The sequence below is a fragment of the Podarcis raffonei genome, chromosome 8 (genome assembly GCF_027172205.1).
Source record: "Podarcis raffonei isolate rPodRaf1 chromosome 8, rPodRaf1.pri, whole genome shotgun sequence".
Classification (NCBI taxonomy): domain Eukaryota; kingdom Metazoa; phylum Chordata; class Lepidosauria; order Squamata; family Lacertidae; genus Podarcis; species Podarcis raffonei.
Genome location: NC_070609.1, coordinates 36,009,864 through 36,032,560, shown reverse-complemented (window position 1 = coordinate 36,032,560; position 22,697 = coordinate 36,009,864). Strand labels below are relative to the sequence as shown.

Genomic DNA, 22,697 nt, shown 5'->3' with positions numbered 1-22,697 from the left:
TACACAGTTACATCAACCAGCAGCACTCTGGAGAGGACTTTCTGCATTAGCAATTTAGGATACTTCTGGATGACCTGTTTATCGAGCCTTCATCCTGATTTCTTTGCACCAAGTTTGTGGGGAGGTTAGAAAATGTCAGATTTTTTTTTCCAGCATTCCTTCTGATTTTTTATTAAAGCAGAGGTTGTATGATGTTGCATTAAGCACTTTCCAGTGCATTTCCTGATCACAAAAAACCACACCTGATTTGGTGGAGGGAGCAAGTTTGTTGCACCAGAGTCCCATATCTATTTTTAACTGACACAACCTGAATTTCCTGGGATGCGATTGAACCCCCCACCTCCAAAATAGCAGCCTTGGAAGAAGCCTCAGAATCCCAGGAGGAACCTGACACAAGGTGGTAAATGTAGGGAACCATTTTACTGTGAAGACAGGGGGTGAGGCCTGATTGTTCCATGAATAGTGGTAACAAGACGTGTATATTACCTTGGGACTGGAAGAGGAGAGGCAACAAGATGAACAGCATTCTGAGCGATTTTGAAGAGATTATTTCACAGTCAAGGTCTTACAACGACAGAGGGTTCCCCTCAAGCTTCTCCATGAACACTCTTGTCTTCCTCAGCCCAGCTGGAAGTGCCAGCAATCGTGGAAGTTAAAAACTCATTGCCCCGAGTCTGCAAAGGGAAGGGAACATTGTAAAGAGTGCTGGGTTCTGGAATTACCTACACTCTTTTAAAATGATGCTCTTGGTAGCTTCATTGGCACAATATGCAGTTAAGTGCTTTCAATCCCCACTGACATTGGGTGCTTAACCTTTCCATGGAAGCAGGGGTGTGTGGCACTATAATCTAGATGTGTGTTTAATGCATGCAGAGGGTTAATTTTATGAATTGACCCTGAAATCCTAAACATGTCACCACAGAAATGGGATCCACTGAGTTCCACAGGGCTTTTCCTCAAGTACACCAACTTTCCTCTCACTGAACTTCAACACAACTTTGCTTCTGAGGAGGCATATAAAGAATTACGCTGTCAGTATAGTTTAGCCTTCCCCAACCCAGTTCCCTCCAGATGTTTTGGACTACAACTCCCATCAGCCTCAGCTAGCACAGCTGTGCTGGGTGGGGGTTACTGGGAGCTGTAGTTCAAAACATCTGGAAATCACCAGGTTGGAAATTCTGGCACAGTCCCATACAGTCCCAGGGGCTCCCTTCAGTTCATAGGGCTGGAGGCTCCTCAACTCTGCTCCATCTGCGCAGTCCTTCTCATGCTGAGAACCTCAGACTGAGGGATGCATCCAAGAGGTGAGTTTTCCCCTTCCAAAAACACACTTCAGCATCTTTCATAACATGTCAACCATGCCCAGTCTTGGAATAACTTGGAACCAGGAGCCCACGTTTCAACTCCCCACCCACTGTCAAAGGACATCCTTCCATTAGCCCCACCAGACACCAGCAGTAAGTTTATGGAAGCTGTAGGCAGCTTTTACAAATAAATAGAAATCTGTCTGGTTCCAGTCTGAGTCAACCATACAGACTGTGCATGGAATGACAACATCAGTGCAATGGGAACGAGATTTGTACACTGTTCCTTGGGGCTGCCTCCCCCTCCCATTCTGGCCCCACAATCTCCACCCTGACCCCGTTTGCAATGCAGACAGGTGTGATCAAAGACTCTATGGCTTCCTGGGGTGCAAATATACAGCAGTGGTTAACATGCTGAGAGTTAAGGTGGACAGATCTGTCAAACCAGCTTTTGTGCAGTTGCTTATGTTTCCAACCTCAAATTCAGCTCTCTACATTTCTGCAGCAGTTTGTGCTTTTTAAAGCCCTAAACAGTCTTGGCCCGGTATACCTGAAGAAGTGTCACCACCCACATCGTTCAGCCCGGACACTGAGGTCCAGCGCCGAGGGCCTTCTGCAAAAAGTGAGGTTACAGGAAACCAGGCAGAGGGCCTTCTCGGTAGTGGCACCCGCCCTGTGGAACGCCCTCCCAACAGATGTCAATGAAATAAACAACTACCTGACTTTTAGAAAACATCTGAAGGCAGCTCTGTTTAGGGAAGTTTTTAATGTTTGATGTATTTATCGTGTTTTTAATATTCTATTGGGAGCCGCCCAGAGTGGCTGGGGAAACCCAGCCAGATGGGTGGGGAATAAATATGCTGTTGTTGTTGTTGTTATAAAAAATAAGTCTTCACAAAAGTTTGTCAGCATCTTACATCACATTTCTCCTAAAATTGATTTTTATATACAGTTTTGCCTAATATAATGCATCAATACATGCATTCTCATACACACTTTTGGCTGGAGGCCTGCGCCACAAAAATCAAAGAAGTGCAAATATGAAACATTGCAGTGTTTTGGTTTCTGAATTGTTTCAGGAAGTGCAAATTAGGTAGATTCACATTAAAATGCAAATCCAAACCAAATCCACCCCCATCTGAGATTAAGATTCAGCTCCTTGCTGGCAAGCTTCCAGTTTCCTGTGGGAATCAACCAAAGGGGATGTGCAGGTCTGGGAAATGTTATGTAACCAACGATTGAGCCATCCCAAGGTTTACAGATTATGTCACAGAAGATAACTAAAGCAAAAATGTGTACCCAGTTTGATGGGAAACGTGATGTTTCAATTTGACACTCAGGGAAAACACACATTCCCTGATATAAACAAACAACTGCATTCAGTAGTACTAGACTTGGTCAATACTAGACTTCCAGCACAGGTTTGGAACAGTGCGGACAAATGTTTGCATGAGGTGTGTGATGTCCTCTGTTCTCTAACCTTCCATTTCACCCAGTCTTTGGCCCCCCTGGTGCTAGCATGGTAATTTAAATTGGTGCAAGAGTTTGGATCCACTCGATTCTTTCTATTTATTCACCACATATCTTGGATGTGTGACCATCTCACACTGTGTCCATGCATCAAGAAGTACGTCATGTGCAAATATGCTTACTAAGGAGTTGATGAAACCATTCCATAAGGATTATTCTGCATGTAATTGTCAACAACCGGGAGAAAAGCTTTCATAATTTCTTGACAGATATTCAGAAGAAGGATGCTTTAGAGATGGAGGATGAAGCCACAAGAATCCCTCTCTGTATTATCTGTGTCTGCTGGACTGCAACAGCTTTGGTTTCTTGAGATCCCTGGTAGGGAATCATAGAATTATGGAGTTGAAAACATCCCCCAAGGGCCATTAAGTCCAACCCCCTGCACATCATAAAGCAATCTGGCTGGATTGCTTTCTCATTCATTAAGGCCAAGATAACTTCGTCAGAATAATAAACTCCTTGCAATACTGACTTGATGAGAAACAGGGGCACTGTTCAATACAGCTACCTTCAAAATGGTGTTTGTGGGCAAAACTAAAAGCAGATCATAAATAACATTGTTTCACAAGGTGATAGAGCCTGTATAGAAATTGGCAAGATGTTAGTAATGAATGCAGCCTATTGCTTGCTTTCCCTACCCCAGTATCAGAATGAAACTTCACATTTTTCATAAATTTCAGAAGACATTCTCACTTTGATTGGCACATAAAAATAGAGTATTTGTGGGTGTGGGAAATTTTCTTGCTGCTGCAATGTTGGCAACAGGAATTTCCCAAGCCTCTACTGCCATCAATGAATGCAAATCATTTGATATGAAAGCATGTCAGTGAAACTTTAGACATTAGTGACTCAGAATGCACCATTACTTTTTTGCTAAGCAAAACTTGGTCTTTTAACTGTTTACTCATGCAACATATCAGAAGCTCATTGTATATCTTCTAATCATCCTGGAGCACTGTTCCCACCCAGATGTAGTTCATTTGTGGGACCAGTGGAGGTGCAATGCTGGCACCTTGCCAAGCGCATCAGCAAACTGGGAGTCAGTCGTGGAGATGTGCGCTCCCTCCCTCCCCCGTCCTGTCCCCGAAGTGAACCCAGCTCCCTTTGCAAGATTAATCTCATGTCACACGTGCACCAATGGAAACCATGGTTAATGCAAACCCATATCACTTGCCAGTTTCTTGGTTGGGCTCTTCACTTTCTCTGATCAAGACTAAAATAGAAGTTTCCTCAACTTGCCAGTTATTAGGTGTGCACGTGGCTTTCTAAAAAGTCAACAGCACTTTCTTCTCTACTTAAGACATTAAGAACCCAACAACCCCAAATACACCTCCGTTTTGGAACGTTTCGGCTCCCAAACACTGATAACCCAGAAGTAAATGCTCTGATTTTTGAACATTTTTTGGAAACCGAATGTACGATGCAGCTTCTGCTTGAGTGCAGGAAGCTCCTGCAACCAATTGGAAGCCGAACCTCGGTTGTCGAACATTTTGGAAGCCAAACAGGCTTCCGGAATGGATTATGTTTGACAACCAAGGTTTGACTGTAGCGGGATTTCACAGTCTCATCCCTGCCTCCCTCGGTACTGCATCCTGTCTATCCTGGTGTCTGCTTAAGCATCAGTTTGTAAGCACAGGCCCCTCAATTCCTCACAGAGCCATAAATAGCAAACTTGTGTGGATCACCAGCTTGGACCCAACTGTCTGCTTCCCTTCGCCCCTCTTTAGAGGTTTTTGGGTTCATCTTTGATTTCTATCCACTTATGCAACTGTGTTCTTCCACTGATAACCTCAGAGTCTGTTGACCTCCCTTCCATAGCCTGTTCCTCACTCAAAAATTCAGACAGTAGCAGCTGCGCGGCAGAGACCCTGCCCTTTCAATTATGTTTCACTCTAGAAACACTGTGCCATAAATAAGAAATAAAGATACTGAGCATACGTTGACAAAATTATATATGGAAAGATTAGCCAACAGGAACAACTTATTTTAACAAGTGGGGATCCATTCAAGTTCATAGGATTCCACAAGCAAGAAGTCAGGCGCCCTCACTTCTTGCTGCTGTTTGGAAACCCCTCTCTTAACTGTCAGAACTCACATGCCCTCTCTTCATGCTGTTGTTTGGAAATCCTTCTTCTCACTTGCAAGCGCTGCCCTGTCAAAAAGGTGCCCACAACCGGGTTGCAGGCGATAACGCTTCAGTCACGAGGCTGGTTTCCCCATTTCCCCCACTTCTTTCCCACGGCTGTCTAAATCACATGGGCTCACTTGCCATTTGAATTTGGGGCACATGCTAAATGCCCCATGATGGATCACAAAACCCAAAGGCTGGAAGGAAGAAGGGTGCTAAGGAAGAACAGGAGTCACTTCTCAGGGCTTTCCAGCAATGTAATGATCTCAAGAGACAGATTTCAACATGTGAAAACCACATCAAAAAGAAGCTGGGTTTTCCCCATCAGTACTAAAGTGGGGGCAAACAAATGAGACTTTTGCAGGCGACAAATGGGGTGGAAAAGGCTGTGCAGCTTTCACCCCTACTAAAAACTATTTTGGTTTAGGCAAGCTCACCTAGAGATATGTAAAGTTGGACACAGAATTTTGGCATGTACCCCTTGACAGCTATCTCAGGCCTTTTTTCTGTAAGTGACCTGAGATAGAAACCAAGGGAGCACGGCTGAAGAAACAGGCCAAAAAACAATGTTCTTCTGGACCAGGGATGGGAAACCTATGGTCTTCCTGATGCTCCTGGACCACAACCTCCATCATCGCTAACCATTGGCCATGCCGGCTGGGGCAGGTGGGAGTTGGGAGCCCCAGAATGCTTGGAGAACCACAGGTTTCCCACCCCTGGTGTAGACAACATTGAGTCAGATGGACCAAAAGACTGACTAAGCATAAATCAGATTTCTTACATTCAAGTGGGTCAACTATTCCTAGCTAGGACTAAATAGAAGGTCTTCTCTCAGAGCTTCCTGAAGAGAAAAAGGTTTGAACTCTAGCATAGGAATCAACCACCAGGGGCCATGGGGACTTTGGCCCCCGCAATAAAATATCTGAGGGGGCTCGGCCCCACAAAGTTGATGGGCATTCCCATTCAAATGGTCTGTGCCCTGTATCATGTGATCAACTATGCAGGGCGGGGCTTACCTGGGCCCCCGCAATATTCCATTCAAGTTGGCACCCCTGAACTCTAGTGAATCTCCATGGGAAGGAAGAGCTTCATGCAAGAAATGGCATCAGCAGCTTGAGTGCTTCTGCCAATGTAGCGGTGACTCTCTATAGGAGTCTGCATGCAGGACTGCATTACTCAGCTTTCAGAAGAAGAAAGCCACAGCTCTGTGGAACAAAGCACCTCTCTCTTGCAGACAGGCCAATGCTCTGTACAACTCTGGAGCAAGCAGCTTCTTCTGCTCCTATTTACACCCCAGCAAGGTAAAATCGGTGGCTGAGAGCAAGCCACATAACCACAACACCGGCAGTAGTGATGCTGGCTTTGCACTAAGTTCAGGAGAGATGAGGACCCTCAGGCTCCCCAGAAGACCTACCAACTCCTGTCATCCCTGATCACTGGTCATGCAGGCTGCTGGGAGTCCAGCAACACCAGGAAGGCCACCGGTTGCTCATCCCATGATATGTGTCAGAAGTCGGGATAGTCCTCTCCAGAAGAACAACTGAGGGTCTACTTCAATGGAAGGTGGAATGTATGAGCAATGAGAGAAAATGGTTAAGAATCTGGGGAGACACCCGAAAGCTCAAGCCCCAGAAGAGCTGGAAAATAATCTCTTGGGCTGTGCATCCTACAGGAGTTCAGGTGGAGTACAGAGTACCCAGTTTTACTTCTCCTTCAACATGGTGAAAAAGAGAAGCAGGTTGGGGTGGATGACGCACATTAGTGCAGGTAAGCGAAGTTCTGGCTAAGGCCTTGAACAAGCTTCTCTTCTCCCCCACCCTCTGCCTCTGCCTATCTCCAACCAGCCTTGCATTCACTCTGCTTGCACCTACCTAGCTGAGCTCATGGTGCAAAGACTCAGTGTTAATCCCTTCTGCATCCCTGGCCTTCCAAATAAGGCCCAAGCCAGCAACTCCTGTTGAAACTGGAGCAAACAGCTCCTCCTCACCCAGAAGAAAAGCATAAATTCGGAGACAGAAATGTCAAATGAAGAGAGAAAAGAGGTGGGTGGGGAGAAGAGGCAAGAGTTCGGCAGATAAGAGGACTTTTCTGCACAAACTAGTCCTTGCAGTTTAGTCAGGATAAAATAGGACTTGAGTCGATCTCTGCAATCAGGGCACTGCCTGCCAGCCAAACTCAATTAGACTCTTTTCAAGTGTAATAATTTCATGCAGGGTCTATCATTCCTGTAACAACCTTTTTCTTTCTTTTATACTTGCCCTGCTGAAGTATGCTTGCCTTCCCAAACCTGATGCCCTCCAGAAGTTGTGGACTGCAACTCCCACCAGCCACAGCCAGCACTGATTGGATCCATAGTCCAACAGTATCTGAATGGCATCAAGTTGGGGAAGGCTGTGGGAGGCAATGTGTATCCATGATGGGTGCAAAAACCAAGCCAGGGCTCCAAGACAGCTGGTCCTGAGATGCAGAAGAAAACAAGGGGAGGAACCAAGTAAGGCCATTCAAAGCACCAGCCTGAGCTGAGTGGGTGGTCTTTCTCGCGGCTCCCCTTCAGGTAGCCAAGTGTCCTGGGCCAACCATGCTCAGGAGGGAGCCTGTGGGCAAGGCGCAATGGGGGAGAACCACAAGAAGCAGCCCAAAGGGGCAGGTTGTGTGTGTGGAAGAGAACTCTGGCCTGAGATGGGCAGGGAGAGGAAGGCTCCATCCTTGTGAGTCACCAAGGCAGGGAAGGGGTTAACCTCCTGCATCAATGGGACAAAGCCACAGAAAGTGAGTCAAAACATGCTCGCTGCTCCTGGTAGCACAGCAGGCAGGAGGAAGCATAATATGGCCACATCTTACACAGGGGTTCGGTTCCAAGTGTTCTGCATGTACACTTCAGGTTACAGACTCCGCTAACCCAGAAATAGTACCTCGGGTTAAGAACTTTGCTTCAGGATGAGAACAGAAATCGTGCTCCAGTGGCGCAGCGGCAGCAGCAGGAGTCCCATTAGCTAAAGTGGTGCTTCAGGTTAAGAACAGTTTCAGGTTAAGAGCAGACCTCCAGAACGAATCAAGTACATAACCAGAGGTACCACTGTATATGAAAATCGTGTGTACCCAAGCTCTTGGAACAGGCTCCTTCTGGCAGCCAGCAGATTTGCTCCAGTGCCACTCTCCTCTGGGGACATACCACACAAGCTAGACCATTGGCAGCTGTCATAGGAGGACATCATATCTTGTGCCAGCCAGTTCGCTGTGGTTTCTAGAAGCTTTCCTGTTCTTAGAAACCAAACAGCATCCAGACCAATATGCGTCAAAACTCACCCTGGCAGCAGAAGCGCAGGCACACACTTGTGGCGGGAGCAGTCTTATCTCAGAAGGTCAGGCATGGCTTCCTCCTTGGCCATTTCTTTATTTTCTGCAGCCACACATCCTGGAACGGACGCAGAACAAACAGCCTTATCTCCCTCCTAAGCAGGCTGTTCCAAGCAGGCCTTGGGGTATATTTAGAAGGCACACCAGCCAGCCCCTTACTTCAAGGGGCTGTGCTGAAGAGAACAATAGGACATTATAAAAAGAAGTCTCTGCTTCGTCAGAGAGAGAACTGAGTGCTCCCCAAGGGGATTAGATAAGCAAGGGGAATGCCGCTGCAAAGGGCACCCTGCCCCCCCACCTTCCTGTCCCTATGAGCTGTCCTCCCATGATGTAATACTCTGGAAACAGCAGGTAAAGCCCCAGGAAGCCCCAGGGGCCGGCCAGGATGCCCATGAGGGTGGGAGGAGGAATCCGACTATGTTTGCATTTAAACTAGGAACCACCTAATTTGAACAGAAATGCAACTATCCTTGGAAATTCAAATGTCTACTAATATTGCAATGCAAGTGTTAGGGGAGATGTGCATGAAAACACACATTATCAGTGAAAATAGCATACAAAAATGCATTATATTAGGGAAAGACTGCTACAAATATGTGTTTATTAGGATAAATTAGCACGAAAAGGGTGGTGAATTTTCATGATTTAAAAAACAAGCAAACTGCTGCAGAAATGTGGAGAACTGGGCTTAATATTAGGAAACAGAGAGAACCAAAATGGACAAGTTTGCCCATCCCTGGTCCCCCACTCATTCCTCTCCATAATTCTGTTTTGATTCGCTTCTAGGGTTTGGGGCTATAAGTGCTGCAATTTCCAGAGAAAATTGAACTGTCCCAGCGGAGAGGTGGTCAGAGGAACTGTCTGCTTGCATAGGGCATCAAACTATCAAATTGCTCTCTGTTGTGTGATCCCAGGCAGAGTTACACAGAGGAGCTGGACATGCACCAGGAAGGGGCAAATCTGTAGGATCAATGACATCCATTACAAGAGGATCAACCCAGCAATCCTCTGTTACAAAACCAGAGGGGATCAGCTTCCGCAGACATGCCAGTACCCAGAACCCTCAGGAATTTGAGGCAAATGCAGCTTCTCCTCATATCTTAGTGCTGAAGCATGACAAGCCTGTCCCTGTCAGATTCCCCTTGCTCTCCTTCACCTAACAGAGAGCAATTTGATAATTCAGTATTTTGCTTTCTGGTATTTGTTTGAGATTGCTGGCTTTGTGGAATTTTTTTGGTACTATTTTGTGCCTTTATATTATATACTGCCTTGAGGTTGAACAGCAGAAGATAAATCCAACAAATGAAATAAAGTGAAGTGCCCATCGCTGAAGGAGGAGCCCATGAATGCAGATTTCCCCAACCTGCTGCCCGCCAGATATTCTGGTCTGCAACTCCCACCATCCCGTTTCCAACTGCATTTTCTTTCTTACCCACCTTGAAACTCTCTTTATAAAAGAAAACGTATGTCAAGGAACCTCCCGCACACCCATACCCAGCTTGAAGACAACTTAACTCCTCTCCGTAGCCAAATAACTTTCCGTACTGACAAAATCCTGCTGTAAGAAGAACGAGGGCAGGGCAGGTTCCCTCCTAACGAAAAATTCAGAGGTTCAATTTAAATGGGAGATTCTGTGTTGAAAGATAAAAAGTGAGGCTGCCCACCATACTTTTGGATCTCCATCGTTCTTCTGCTTCAGCTGCAGAGCGGTCACAAAAGCACACAGAATTAAGGGAATTTGGCATGAATGCTCTGCCTGTTCTTCCTAACTTCTCCAGCCGTTCTTCTGCTGTAAATGAAAGCCACGGGTCTCAGGACCCCACAGCATGCTTTGCAATCCATACCATATTCAGTGTGAAATTCTGCTTCTGAAGAAAAGGCGGGGGGGGGGGGGAGTCCCTACCTTCTGCCATTCACTTGATTTTCCGCCTGTTTCGGCCTTCACTCCTCCTTCAGGATAAACGGATTCGTACGCACAGCGTTATAATAGAAGACTGTGAACTTTTGAAAACACCTGTGCACAATTTGCACCAAGGAGTGGCCACAACTGGTTTGCCCACAAGGCAAGCAGGACTTGGGCCACCCTCCCTGCCAAATGTTGCTCATCTTGCTGGGTGACCACAGTCATAGGCTCTTGCCACATGACAGCTGTTCTGAGGGGCAGCTGGGAAGCTGGCAACTGCATCCTGCGTGGCCATTCCCTGTGGAAAAACCCACCTGGGGAATGCTCCAGGCACCCTTTTAGGAGAGAGTGCGAGAGATAAAGCCAAGGATTGGGAATCATTTCTCAGCCAGAGAGCCACACTCCCTTCTGGGCAACATTCTGAGGGCCACATGCCAGAGGCGGGTAGACCAATTATTTTTAATTCTACCCTTGTGTAGTAGTTAGTTTCTACACACACCTACACACAGAGAGAGCTCTTCCTCGCTTCCTTCCAGGCCAAGCAAGAAGCATCGTCAGAATTCAGGAACATATTCCAGCCAGGCAAAGACTAGGTGGGAGGCAGTGAAGTAGGGCTGGTGAGGTGTGTAGAATTCTGGGTGGAATTCTGACAGAGAGGCCTGGAAGGTGGCATTTGGACCTGAGGATCCCATACCCCTCAACTGGCCCATTTTAAAGGAAACATCCTAGAAATTACAGAAGACACCCTGGCTTCCAGTTGGCTCCTGGGATGTCCCGTTTTGGCTCCCACAAGAGCATGGCCCTGAAAGACATGTGTTTTAGGGCGCCATGCTCTCGTGCAAGTCACATGACTTGCCCAAGAATGCAGCCCCAAAAGACGTGCATCCAGGTTTACCTCCCGGGCATGTGGGAGGGCATGGGATCCCCCATCCCTGAGATTCGCAGAAAATTGAAACGGAACAGTAGGCCAGTGGTGGTGTAGTGGTTAGAGTGTTGGACTAGGACCTGGGAGACCTGGGTTTGAATCCCCACACGGTTTAGCAGGACTGTGTGGAGGAGAGGCTTCTTGCGACCCTCCCACCCTATGGCTGTTTGCAGTCTTGCTGCATCCCGACCACCCCGCCCCCTCCTCTCCCTTCAAAGCACTCGCTGAAAACCTGGATCACAACCAAATATGTAACATTTTGCAGCCACAGCCTATTCTGTGCAAGAGCTGTGGGGCCTGCCTGTGCTAGTGTGTGCATGCAAGTGATAGGGGGGAGAATAAATTGGGAGTTGGGGGGAGGCAGGGAGAGAGATGTGAGGAGACTACCTGAACAAAACCCAAAGGGACACCTTTATGGCTGCAAAAGCACTCAAGGAGGGTGAAAAGCAAAGTCTGGCCTACAGGGAATCCCAAGGGCCAGACAGAGATTCCTGGAGGGCCACATTCAGCCCTGTGCTAAACAGATATGAGACTGTGCCTTCCTCTCGTGTCAAAGTTGCAGCTGTGTTTGTTTTTAGATCAAGTGGTTTTTCAATGTTTGGGTTCTAGATGGAGAGCTATTTTAGAAAACAACCACACAGCCTCCCCTATTCCCCAGCTGCCTCGACTAGCAGTCACTGCTCCCAGTCCCACTCCAAACCACGCTGCACGGGTGGCTGCCCAGCAGCTGCGAGGTGAGAAAGGCTGCATGTGCAGCTCTTGGGCTCCTGTCAACTTGCCCTCTCTGACAGCCTTCGGAAGGGAAGCAGCAGCAAGGAAGTGCTCAAGTGCTTCAGGCAGGATGCCCTCTTGGGAGACCAAATACAAAGGAAAAGTGGCGGTGGCGGCAGTGGGGGGGGGGAGCAGGAAAGGGAATCCCAGCAGGAACTGCTTCCCTCACCTCGACTGAACGCCCAGAGGGAAATCCCCTCTTCAGAGTAACTGCAAATGAACAGGAGGCCTGTCACTGTGGTCCGCTCCTTAGCTCCTCTCTCTGCAAGCACCCCCCCTTTTCTTACAAAGAAGAGAAAGGAAGAGTGAAACTGCAGACACGACAGACAGAAGGGCTCCACTGCAGCTGGGAGAAAGGAACTTATTGGTGTAATCTCCAACTGAGCACTGCCCTTTTCTTCCTGCCAGGCACCAAGAAAGAAGTGGGGTTACTTGCACAGCATGTAATCATAGAATTGTAGAGTTGGAAGGGACCCAAAGGGTCATCTAGTCCAACCCCCTGCAATGCAGGAATTCTAGGGTGCCAGCTCACTTCATGGAGGATAAGGCAACCAGTAGCTACTGGCTGCCATGGCAATGATCTCCCTCCACTGTCAGAGGAAGCTTGCTTATGAATGCCAGTGGCTGTGCTTCACAAGCTGTTGCCCTCAAGTCCTGCTCACAGGCTTCTCCTTTGGTGTGTCTGGTTGTCCGCACTGTGAGAACATGGGGTCCCTTTGCCCTTATCCAGCAGGGCCTTTCTGCTGCATCTGATTATATCTGATTATGGTTGTTTATTTATTTGCTACAGACAACTGACATAATTATAATATTCAGCCCACAATGAAGGCTCACAGAAGGGCAAAACAATTCATTAGATACTAAGGTAAAAGGTAAAGGTACCCCTGCCCGTACGGGCCAGTCTTGACAGACTCTAGGGTTGCGCACTCATCTCGCTCAAGAGGCCGGGAGCCAGCGCCGTCCGCAGACACTTCCGGGTCACGTGGCCAGTGTGACACCGCTGCTCTGGCGAGCCTGCACCAGCGCAGCACACGGAAACGCCGTTTACCTTCCCACTATAAAGCGGTACCTATTTATCTACTTGCACTTTTTAAGGGTGCTTTCGAACTGCTAGGTGGGCAGGAGCTGGGACCGAACGACGGGAGCTCACCCTGCCGCGGGGATTCGAACCGCTGACCATACGATCGGCAAGTCCTAGGCACTGTGGTTTTACCCACAGCGCCACCCGCGTCCCTCATTAGATACTAATAAGTGCTAATTCTTGCTGAAATTATTTCTACCAGTAGCAGCAGACTTCTCCAAGCGGATACCTTCCAAATGTTTTGGACTACAACTCCCATCAGGCCCCAGCATGGGAGTTGTAGTCCAAAACATCTGGAAGGTAACAGCTGGGGGAGGGCTGGTCCATGCTGAAAGAAGCCACTTAGATCAGTAATACCACACAATGGATACCGCACATCTCAGACATGGTACTGGCTCCCATCCCAGGCTGATCAAGCCGTGACCTAGTCTTTGCCAAACTTTTAAATAGCAGAGAGTACACTTCTGCTATTTAATTGTAGTTGCAGACAGGCTCCACTCAGACACCCCAAAAGTTCTAACTTTTAAAATATAATGGCTGTCTGCTTTCGGAGGAGCCAAGGACCTGTGTTTATTTGCAACTCAAAAGAAGTATCTCCTTCAACTGGAGTAAGATCGGAACAGCAATTCTCAGAGATACGGGAGGTAGCCTCCTAGGACTAATTCTGTTGCCTCTTTGTGGCTGTTACTGAATGCTCCAAGTCATATTTGGCACCTGGTGAGTGCTGAATGGGAGGAGGCAAAGCCAGAACAACAAACCATACAGGGGTGCAGTTGGCAGCCTCTTCTGGGCATGGGGAATTTGGTTGGATATGATCTATTAATTAAATTTGGTTCTCACAATGCACTATCAAATCTTGTCCAACACGCTGCTGGGAAATTATTATGCTAATCCTTTAATATTTTGGCAACCTTTTGCCTTGCCAATGAATCATTATCCCAGGGATGAGGTGAATGGACTCCTTGTTTGGGGTGACAAATTGCTCTGCTAGGAAACAAAGTGACACTTTCTGTTAGCGTCACAGAAAAACATCACAGAAATGCCGTGTCACCAAGCCCAACACGTCACTCTCGTGAAAGCATCTAGGAGTCGGAAACAAAGTGCATTGAACCATCTTGCATTAGAAGGAAGCCACATCTCAGCTGTGTGAAGAATGATCTTGCTAGCACGCTGTCTGAGAATAGCAAAATGAACAAAAAAAGTAAAGCAGGCTCTCGCCAAAAGCAGAGGCAATAACTACAAACAGAGGGTTAGAACTGCAGGGGAGAGATACAAGAACCAACAAGAACCAACCAACAGGAGACCAACTTCAATGTCCAATTTCTGGGAGCGAATGGGACTATTCTTCTTCCAAAGGAACACAGACCACATTTCTCATCCTATCTAAAGGCAATGAAAGGGGAGGCTGATGGACCCTGCTCCATTTCCCACTCCATGTCAGCCACTTCAGGGCACACTTGTGTAGGAGCTTCTCCTGAGCCAAGTGCAGTGCTGGACTAGTCAAACCAGAACTTTGAGAGACATTCCTGAGGAGCGGAACATAACATTGTGTGGGAGGATGAGGCTGACATCATGCCTTGTGTGACACAGACAATGTGGCTGGCACCCACTATGGTCAACGTCTGCTGCTTGGAAAAGGCAAAGGTCAGCCACTCAACCCACTGGTCGCAGTGATGAAGGGAAACCTTGCAGTGCACAAGTCAGCAAGGAAACAAACTTGGGATAAGGAAGATGGGGCAAAAAGTCCCTCTTCTTGTCCACTCCTGTCCACCTCTTCCTCCACCCGCTGTGTTTGAAGATGCACATCAATGAAACATCTCTCAAGGGGCCAGACTGAGTTCATGAGCTGCCAGTTGCCAGCTGTATTTCCCAGTTGTTTTGGACTACAACTCCTAGAAGCCCCAGCCAGCATGACCCAGTGCCATCTAGAGGGCACAAAAGTTAGGGAAGGTACTGAAACTCCTCATGACAGGAACAGGAAAGGCCCAACATCAAACAGTCAGGTCTCCCGCTGGAGGATCTCATCCCTCTGCAACAAGAGGGACACACTGGCCCACGTTTCATAAATTATAGCTCTCAGTGATGCAGTCAAGCTATGTTCCAGTTCTCAGTGAGATGGCCAACTCTAGGAATGTTCCTCCTCCCTCCCTCCTGCCTCCCTGCACAAAAGGGAATAAGATGGCAGAGAGAAGGTGCCAATTTTCTACATGAAGTGAATGCTTTTTGTACCGAGGTGCACGTCATCATGTACCTGCCCCACCTGCAGCCTGAAATGGTACAATCCAGGCCCAGCTTGACCAACTCAGAAAGGCTAAAAGCTTCTCTCCTTCCTATAAAGCTTGGCAGTTGACTATCTTCTCTTACTATATAATAAAAAATGTAAGAGTGTCATCATGCTGCAGTTTGCTTGGCCACAGATAGGTGGCACTGTGAATTGCAGCATGATGACAACCTTCAAAGAGTTGCTGGGCCATTGTTGGAGGGCAGTGGCCAGATCACTGACACCATCATTTTAGCCCTCTCCTATGATCAGGATAAGGATGTGGGTAGCACTGTGGTCTAAACCACTGAGCCTAGGGCTTGCCGATCAGAAGGACGGCGGTTCGAATCCCTGCAATGGGGTGAGCTCCCATTGCTCGGTCCCAGCTCCTGCCTACCTAGCAGTTCGAAAGCATGACAAAGTGCAAGTAGATAAATAGGCACCACTCCGGTGGGAAGGTAAATGGTGTTTCCGTGCGCTGCTCTGGTTTCACCAGAAGTGGCTTAGTCATGCTGGCCACATAACCCAGAAAAACTGTCTGCGGACAAACGCCGGCTCCCTCAGCCTATAGAGCGAGATGAGCCCCGCAACCCCAGAGTCGTTCACAACTGGACTTAACTGTCAGGGGTCCTTTACCTTTATATGATCAGGGTGGCTACTGAGGAGCTGACCCTACCTCTTCCTCCGCAGCTCACCTGGGCCGCTTGCATCTTCCTCACGGGAGAAGGTTTAAAGGGGTGGGGCTCTGCACAGCTCACCTGGGCTGTCCCACTTTCCTCCTTCTCACAGGAAAAGATCTAAAAGGAGTGGGGAGGGGGCTTCTCTGCAGCTCACCTGGACTTCCTGCCACCACATCGCAGAAGGTCTAAGAGGAAGAAGGCTTCTACCTATCCTTCGTGCCTTTCAAGCCGTTCCTTCCTGCACTCTGTTAATGCTCAGAGGCACCTGATTTGGTGGCTTTCTCACTCCTGCATCAGGCAGCTGCCTTGAAATCCATGGTGGTAGTGGTGGCAGCAGCAGCATGAGGTGAGATGAGGAAGGTCAATGGGTTACAGTGGAAGGGAGAGGGAAGGGGGAGCAAAGGTTAGGGGGGGCTGGCAAGTGGGGGTAGAGGAGTTGATGAGGGAAGGGAGCAGGGGCACAGCCCCTAGTTGGTACACAGAATTGCGCATTTTAACAGTGCCATAACTGAGGGCCACATCACACATGCAATAGACATAACGGAGGATGCCAAATGAGCTCAAGTATCAAGCGGCAGGTACCCATTTGGGGAAACATAGTTTGCCCAATGTAATGTATGAAAGAGGGCATAACTAGAGGGGCTGGGAGCATGACCCAGCTCGGTTATGGCAAATACCTATAAAAGTAGAAGGGAAAGAGGGACTTTAAGACAGCACCAGTGGATGAAAGGGGGAGGGAAGAGTCGAGCTGAGCTGAAATAACTTTTCTCCACCTAAACATTATTTTCAATTATGGAGCTCAACCAGGCGGAAACCAGATTTTTTTTTTGGGGGGGGGTGATGCAGGCAAGGAGTTCAGCTGCCCCTGCATTCAACCAAGCTGTGCTTTGCAAGCCCTCACCCACCCCACCCCCTTCAAAAAGAATCAGCATTGACCAAATTCTGACTCAGGGGTCTGCTCTCATCACATCTAATCCAGTCCTTAGAATGCACCACAATTAGTGCCTGTGTGCTTGTCTCTCTCACACATGGTGGTGAAAGCCAACAGCCACAAAACAGTCTTTGTAAATGTTTGAAAACTCATAAATACTCAGGTGACCTAAATATTGTCAGCTTAAAATCACTGTTATGATCGAGCAGCAAGGAACCACCCCTCTATCTGCAGAACTTCTAGAGTTCATCTAGGACTGCCAGCATTCACAAGACATAAATGTCAGCATTCACCACACTCTGATCATGGAGCATAACCTGTATCTAAGGCTGCGTGCAAACACTTAAAGCACATTTAATTCCCCCCAAAGAATCCTGGGAAATGTAGTTTGCTATGGGTGCTAGGAAGTGTAGCTCTGTGAGAGGTGAACTACAGTTCCCAGGATTGTTTGCGGGAAGTAATGGGTTTAAAATGTATGGTGTGTACGCAGCCCTAAGTGTGTGGATGCAGCAGTCAAAGACTCTAACCAGTACACTACACTGCACCAGCTAACCAGAATAGCATGGTCTCAGACTCTGGACTTGAGATGTGGCCCTCTTGCCAAGACAGCTGGTTGGAATTGGAGGTTTTTATACAGACGCTGGGTGGCCATCTGTCAGAGATTCCTTACCTATGATTCTAGCACTGCAGAGGGTTGGACTAGATGAAGTTTGGGATCCCTCCCAACTCTGCAATTCTGATTTTGCAAATTACTGTACTATATATCTAAGGCTGCACGCACAACATACATTTAAAGCACGTGATTTCCCCCAAAGAATCTTGGGAGCTGCAGTTTGCTAAGGGCACTGGGAACTGCAACTGTGTGAAGGGTAAACTACAGTTCCCAAGATACCGTATTTTTCACTCTATAAGAAGCAGCAGACCATAAGACGCACCTACTTTTTGGAGGAGGAAAACAAGAAAAAAAATATTCTGAATCCCAGAAGCCAGAACAGCAAGAGGAATTGATCCCTCTCACTGTTCTGGCTTCTGGGATAGCCGCGTGAAGCCTCTTCAGGGCAGTGGGATGAAGACACCCCCTGCCCTGAAGAGGCTTTGCACGGCTAAGCCAGAAGCTAAAACAAGTGGGATCGCTGCGCAGCGATCCCTCTTGCTGTTCTGGCTTCTGTGATAGCTGCGCAGCCTGCATTCGCTCCATAAGACACACACACATTTCCTCTTACTTTTTAGGAGGGAAAAAGTGTGTCGTATAGAGCGAAAAATACGGTACATATTTTGAATGTAAGGAGCAAACACAGCCCAACATGGCAAATGTTACATGTTGGATAGACCACCAGATTGGGGGGGTGTCCTTTGGGAGGCATATACTGTAGCAATTCCTTCCAGTAGCGCCTTAGAGACCAACCAAGTTTGCTATTGGTATGAGCTTCCATGTGCATGCACACGAAAGCTCATGCCAATAACAAACTTAATTGGTCTCTAAGGTGCTACTGGAAGGATTTTTTTTATTTTGTTTCAACTATGGCAGACCAACACGGCTACCTACCTGTAACTTTAGCAAATGGTTGCCCAGGGTCTCTGATCTGGCTTCAGGGTCTTCCTACCTCCCCCCCCCACTGCACTCCCCATCCCATTTAGTCTCCCTTTATTACGCATATCATCAGTCACTTTCCCCAGCGCAAAAGTAAAACAGTCAAATATCTCTCTTTAGCTCATTTCCCGGCACCGTATGAACAATTGCCGACGCTTTGGCGGAGAACGCCCGAACCTCAGCTGCACAATGCAGGTTATGAGCCCAGTGGGGATTGTATGCTGTGCTAGTGATTAAGAATTGAAAATTGGAGTTGGGGGGGGGACACACACATGAATTTTGCATTAATTAACTGAGGAGAGAAAGTGTGCACATTGAGGGGGGGTCCGAGGGGGTCCTTTCGTCTCCCTGCTTCATAATGCCATGACTGGCTTCTCACACACCCAAACAAAGAGCAGTTCTGAGCTGAAATTGAAGCAACTACCTCCATAGGACTGAATAATCCTATTCAGGTTCCCGTCCCCATTTATTTTACTTATCAATTTAGAATTTCACCCTGCTCCACCTTGAGGGCTGTCTTAAGTTACTACTATTTGTTTGAATCCCGATTAATTTGCTGCTGCTGTCGTCAAAAAGACCCAAAGCAGTTTACAAAGGATTAGAACGGTACAAAACAGGAGATGCCGCAACTGTATAAAACGAAGAAAATAAAGTCCCTAACATACCCACTAAAATATAAAAATAGACTACAGATTTCACAATGAAATTGGCCATGAGGCTACTTACAGTCTTTAGGCTGAGGCATGAATGAGTTCCTGTTCTGACCACCACATCACAAGGTGATTGGTCCTTCCCTAGTGTAGCTATGGAAACCAGTTTGCATTCGTTGTCTGGCTTGTGAATACTGATAAGTACATGGTCCACCCCAAGTATTTAAACATTTTGAAACAACATTTCTTTTTGAAGGGCGAGAAATGCACCATAATCCTATGCATTTTCACTCTGCAATAATCCCCAGAGTATTCAGTGTGGCAGACTCCCAACAATGGGAAGAACTGTCTGGTGGTAAGAGCTGTTTGACAGCAAAACAGACTCCCTCAAAAGGTGAACTCTCCTTCACTGGACATTTTCCAAGGTTGGCTGGCCATCTGTCAGGGCTTCTTGAGCTGTGATTCCTGCATTGCAGCGGGTTGGACTAGATGTCCTTTGGGGGTCCCTTTCCAACTCTATATAATTCTATGAACTAAAGCATGCCTAGGACTTCAACGTTTAAAACACCCACACCTCTTCAATTCCCAAAAGAGGCTTTCAAAGCCCTACTTTGGTTGGATCCTGCCCACGACATTCCAAGATGCCTGCCACCCTTAACCGAAGGTAAACCAGAAATTAAAATCAACCCAAATCCCAGAGACTTTACGGTCGCAGTGATGAGGCTGCAATCCTAATCCACGCTGATTTGGGGAACAAACCCGACGGAACCCAAGACAATAAGCATAGCGCAGCCTCCTAGAGAACAATTCCCCAGGTTTCGCGTGGCGAAAGGTGCTCTGAGATCAAAACAGACTTGGGCACGGCTTAATCATTACACGGCTGCGTGCAATTAAACTGAACGGCTTTTCTTATGCAAGCACAGGCAAGGGCAAGGTGGGTGTGACCTGGAGAGAAATTCAACATGCCACCCACCCCCCTTTCTCCGTTTCCACCGGGATTTGAAGGCTTCTCTTCGGCTGCAAAGCACAGCGGCGGCGTGGGGGGTGGGGGCGAACCAAGCACGCCAACCCCCCCCCTCCCCTGCTCGGTTTGCTCCGCCATTGCCATTTCCATTTAAAGAGGGGGGGAGTTTGAGAATAATTAACTGCACGCAATTAGCGTCCTGTAAACAGGGGCTCGCGCGCACTTACCCCACTGAAACAGACGCACCGGGCAGCCCGATCCTAAGCCTGACAGAAGGCGAGCGCAGAACCCCAGCGAGTAAGCGCGCACACAGCCAATCCCCGACGTCAAGCGCGCGCCTCCTTCACCCGGCTCACCTGCTGCCCGCCTGCGACGCGCCTCGCAAAGGGTGCACGGAGGAGGCGGAGGAGACTCTGGGCGCGGCGCTCTTCGGCGTGGGGAAGCCGCCCGCCTGCCCGCCCCTTCGGAGAGAGAAAGAGGCGTCTCCAGCAGCCGCGGCCCACCTGCTCTGGCGCGTCTCCTTGCGCTAGGGCTGCTGCTGCTCCTGCTCCGCGCGTCCCGGGGCTGGACTTTCCTCTTACGCGCTTCTTCTCGTCTGCAGGGAGTGGAACAAGGTCCCTCGCTGCTGGGGAAAGGATGACTCGTCGGCGGCCGCGGAGGTGGCAGCGGCGGCGTCTGGGTGGCTGTTTCCCCCTCCTGGGGCACTCGATCCCCGCACGTGTTCGCTCGTCACTGATCGGGCTTTTTCAGACTTGCGAAAGGAGAGCGCCGAATGCCGAGCATGTGCAGAGTGCAGTGGGGCCAGCAGGGTTTGGGAGCTTCGCGAAAGGAGATTGAGAGAGGAGGCCCTCAAGTGCCGGAGGAAGGGAAGAGCCCCCACTCCCTTTCCCCGTAAGATTACAGGATCTAAAATGACCCCCGGATGCTGGCTCTGTCAGCCCCCCGACTCCTTAAATGTAAGAATAAATGTGAATTGCTTTGGAACCAGTGCAGGGTGCGCTGCGTTCTCCGCCCTCCGACGCATCTAGTGGGAATAAATTCATGGTCGATGCTCAGCCAACGCAAGGCATGTTCAGTGCAGACTGACAACGGCCCTGTGCATTAAATGAGAATAGATCCATGCTCCCAAAGCATGTGCAGAGTGCATTTCCCTCCCCGTCGCACAACAGGGATGAGGTTCAGTCAAGGGGTTTCTTTCTGCAAGATCTGCCCAAGAGAACAGCCTTGGCTGGCTGGTACGTTTAATGCATTCCTTGCTCAATCAGTGAACAAAGCACTTTGCAAAGTTTCATAAACAACCTCACCCCAAACTGGCAGGTCCCTGTCCCAAAGAGTTTACAATTTTAATTTCTACAGTGAAGAAAAGACAGAGGGAGAAGGGGTTAAGCAAAGCAGGGGAATGACCCACTTTCAGAGAACACACATATTTAATGAATTGTGTGAGGGAATTTTTTAAAAAACAACAACTAATGACTTGTTTTAATATGAATAAAACTGTATGTGGGGGGAAAACCCCTACATTTCTGATAGGGGAGGGAACATGGTTTCTCAAGTACATGTGGTGCCCAACTAGCAACATAAAAATTATCTGAGAGAAGATACCTTTTCTAAAATGATTTGACAAGTACTCGTATTAAAAACATCAATACATTGAGTATATGTATGTGTATGTATATATATATATATATATATATATATATATATATATATACCAACCTGCTGCTTATATGACTGGAGACACCTCCTTAATTGATGAAATTGTTCTGAATAGATTAAGGTGAGAATGTTTTGGTTTTGTCCTGTGGTTGTGAGGACTCAATAATTACCAATATAAGGTGGCAATGTTTGAGGGGTTTTTTAGATCAGTCAAGGGATAAACCCCAAAGAAGCTGAATGGTGAGAGAATCAAGACAGACACAACTAAGTACATCTTCAAACAGTTACCCAGATGTAGCGGTAACCAACAAACTGGACAACTTTAAAAGGGAATTAGACAAATTTATGGAAGGCAAATATTGGAGGCGGTGTGCCTTTGAATACCAGCTGTTGAGGGATTGTGAGTAGGAGATTTCTCTCTGTGTGGTCCATGTGTCCTGCTTGCAGGCTTCCCATAGAAATCTGGCTGGCCACTATGAGAATAGGATGCTGGACTAGATGGGCCATTGGCCTGTTTCAGCAGGATGCTTCCCATCTTCTCCCCACCCCCATTTTTCTTTTTAATATATTTTATCGTATTAATAAACAAAATAGTAAAGGTGAAGGGACCCCTGACTGTTAGGTCCAGTCACAGATGACTCTGGGGTTGCGGTGCTCATCTCGCTTTATTGGCCGAGGGAGCCGGCGTACAGCTTCCGGGTCATGTGGGCAGCATGACTAAGCCGCTTCTGGCGAACCAGAGCAGCGCACAGAAATGCCATTTACCTTCCCGCAGTGGCGTAGTATGGGGGGTGCAGGGGGGGCCGGCCGCACCGGGCGCAACATCTGGGGGTTAGGGTTAGGGGGCGCAAATCCACGGGTTAGGGGACGCAAATTACTTGCCTTGCCCCGGGTTATGACAACCCACGCTACGCCCCTGCCTTCTCGGCAGAGTGGTACCTATTCATCTACTTGCACTTTGGCGTT

The 22,697-nt window shown here is 48.0% G+C and overlaps 1 protein-coding gene across 6 annotated transcripts in view; it reads right to left on the bottom strand.

Moving 5' to 3' along the window:
• Window positions 1-21,003, bottom strand: part of ADGRG1 (adhesion G protein-coupled receptor G1) — a 37,684-nt gene extending 16,681 nt beyond the window's left edge. The window contains exons 1-3 of one of the 6 annotated variants that reach the window (XM_053399228.1): window positions 20,432-21,003; window positions 8,269-8,492; window positions 487-674 (exon numbers count right to left, since the gene is read on the bottom strand). In XM_053399228.1, the coding sequence (XP_053255203.1) occupies window positions 487-526 (40 nt within the window). In that variant the 5' untranslated portion in view covers window positions 527-674; window positions 8,269-8,492; window positions 20,432-21,003. The other 5 variants (XM_053399230.1, XM_053399227.1, XM_053399229.1 and 2 more) reach the window with 5 other exon arrangements.
• Between the last annotated feature and the right edge of the window lie 1,694 nt (window positions 21,004-22,697).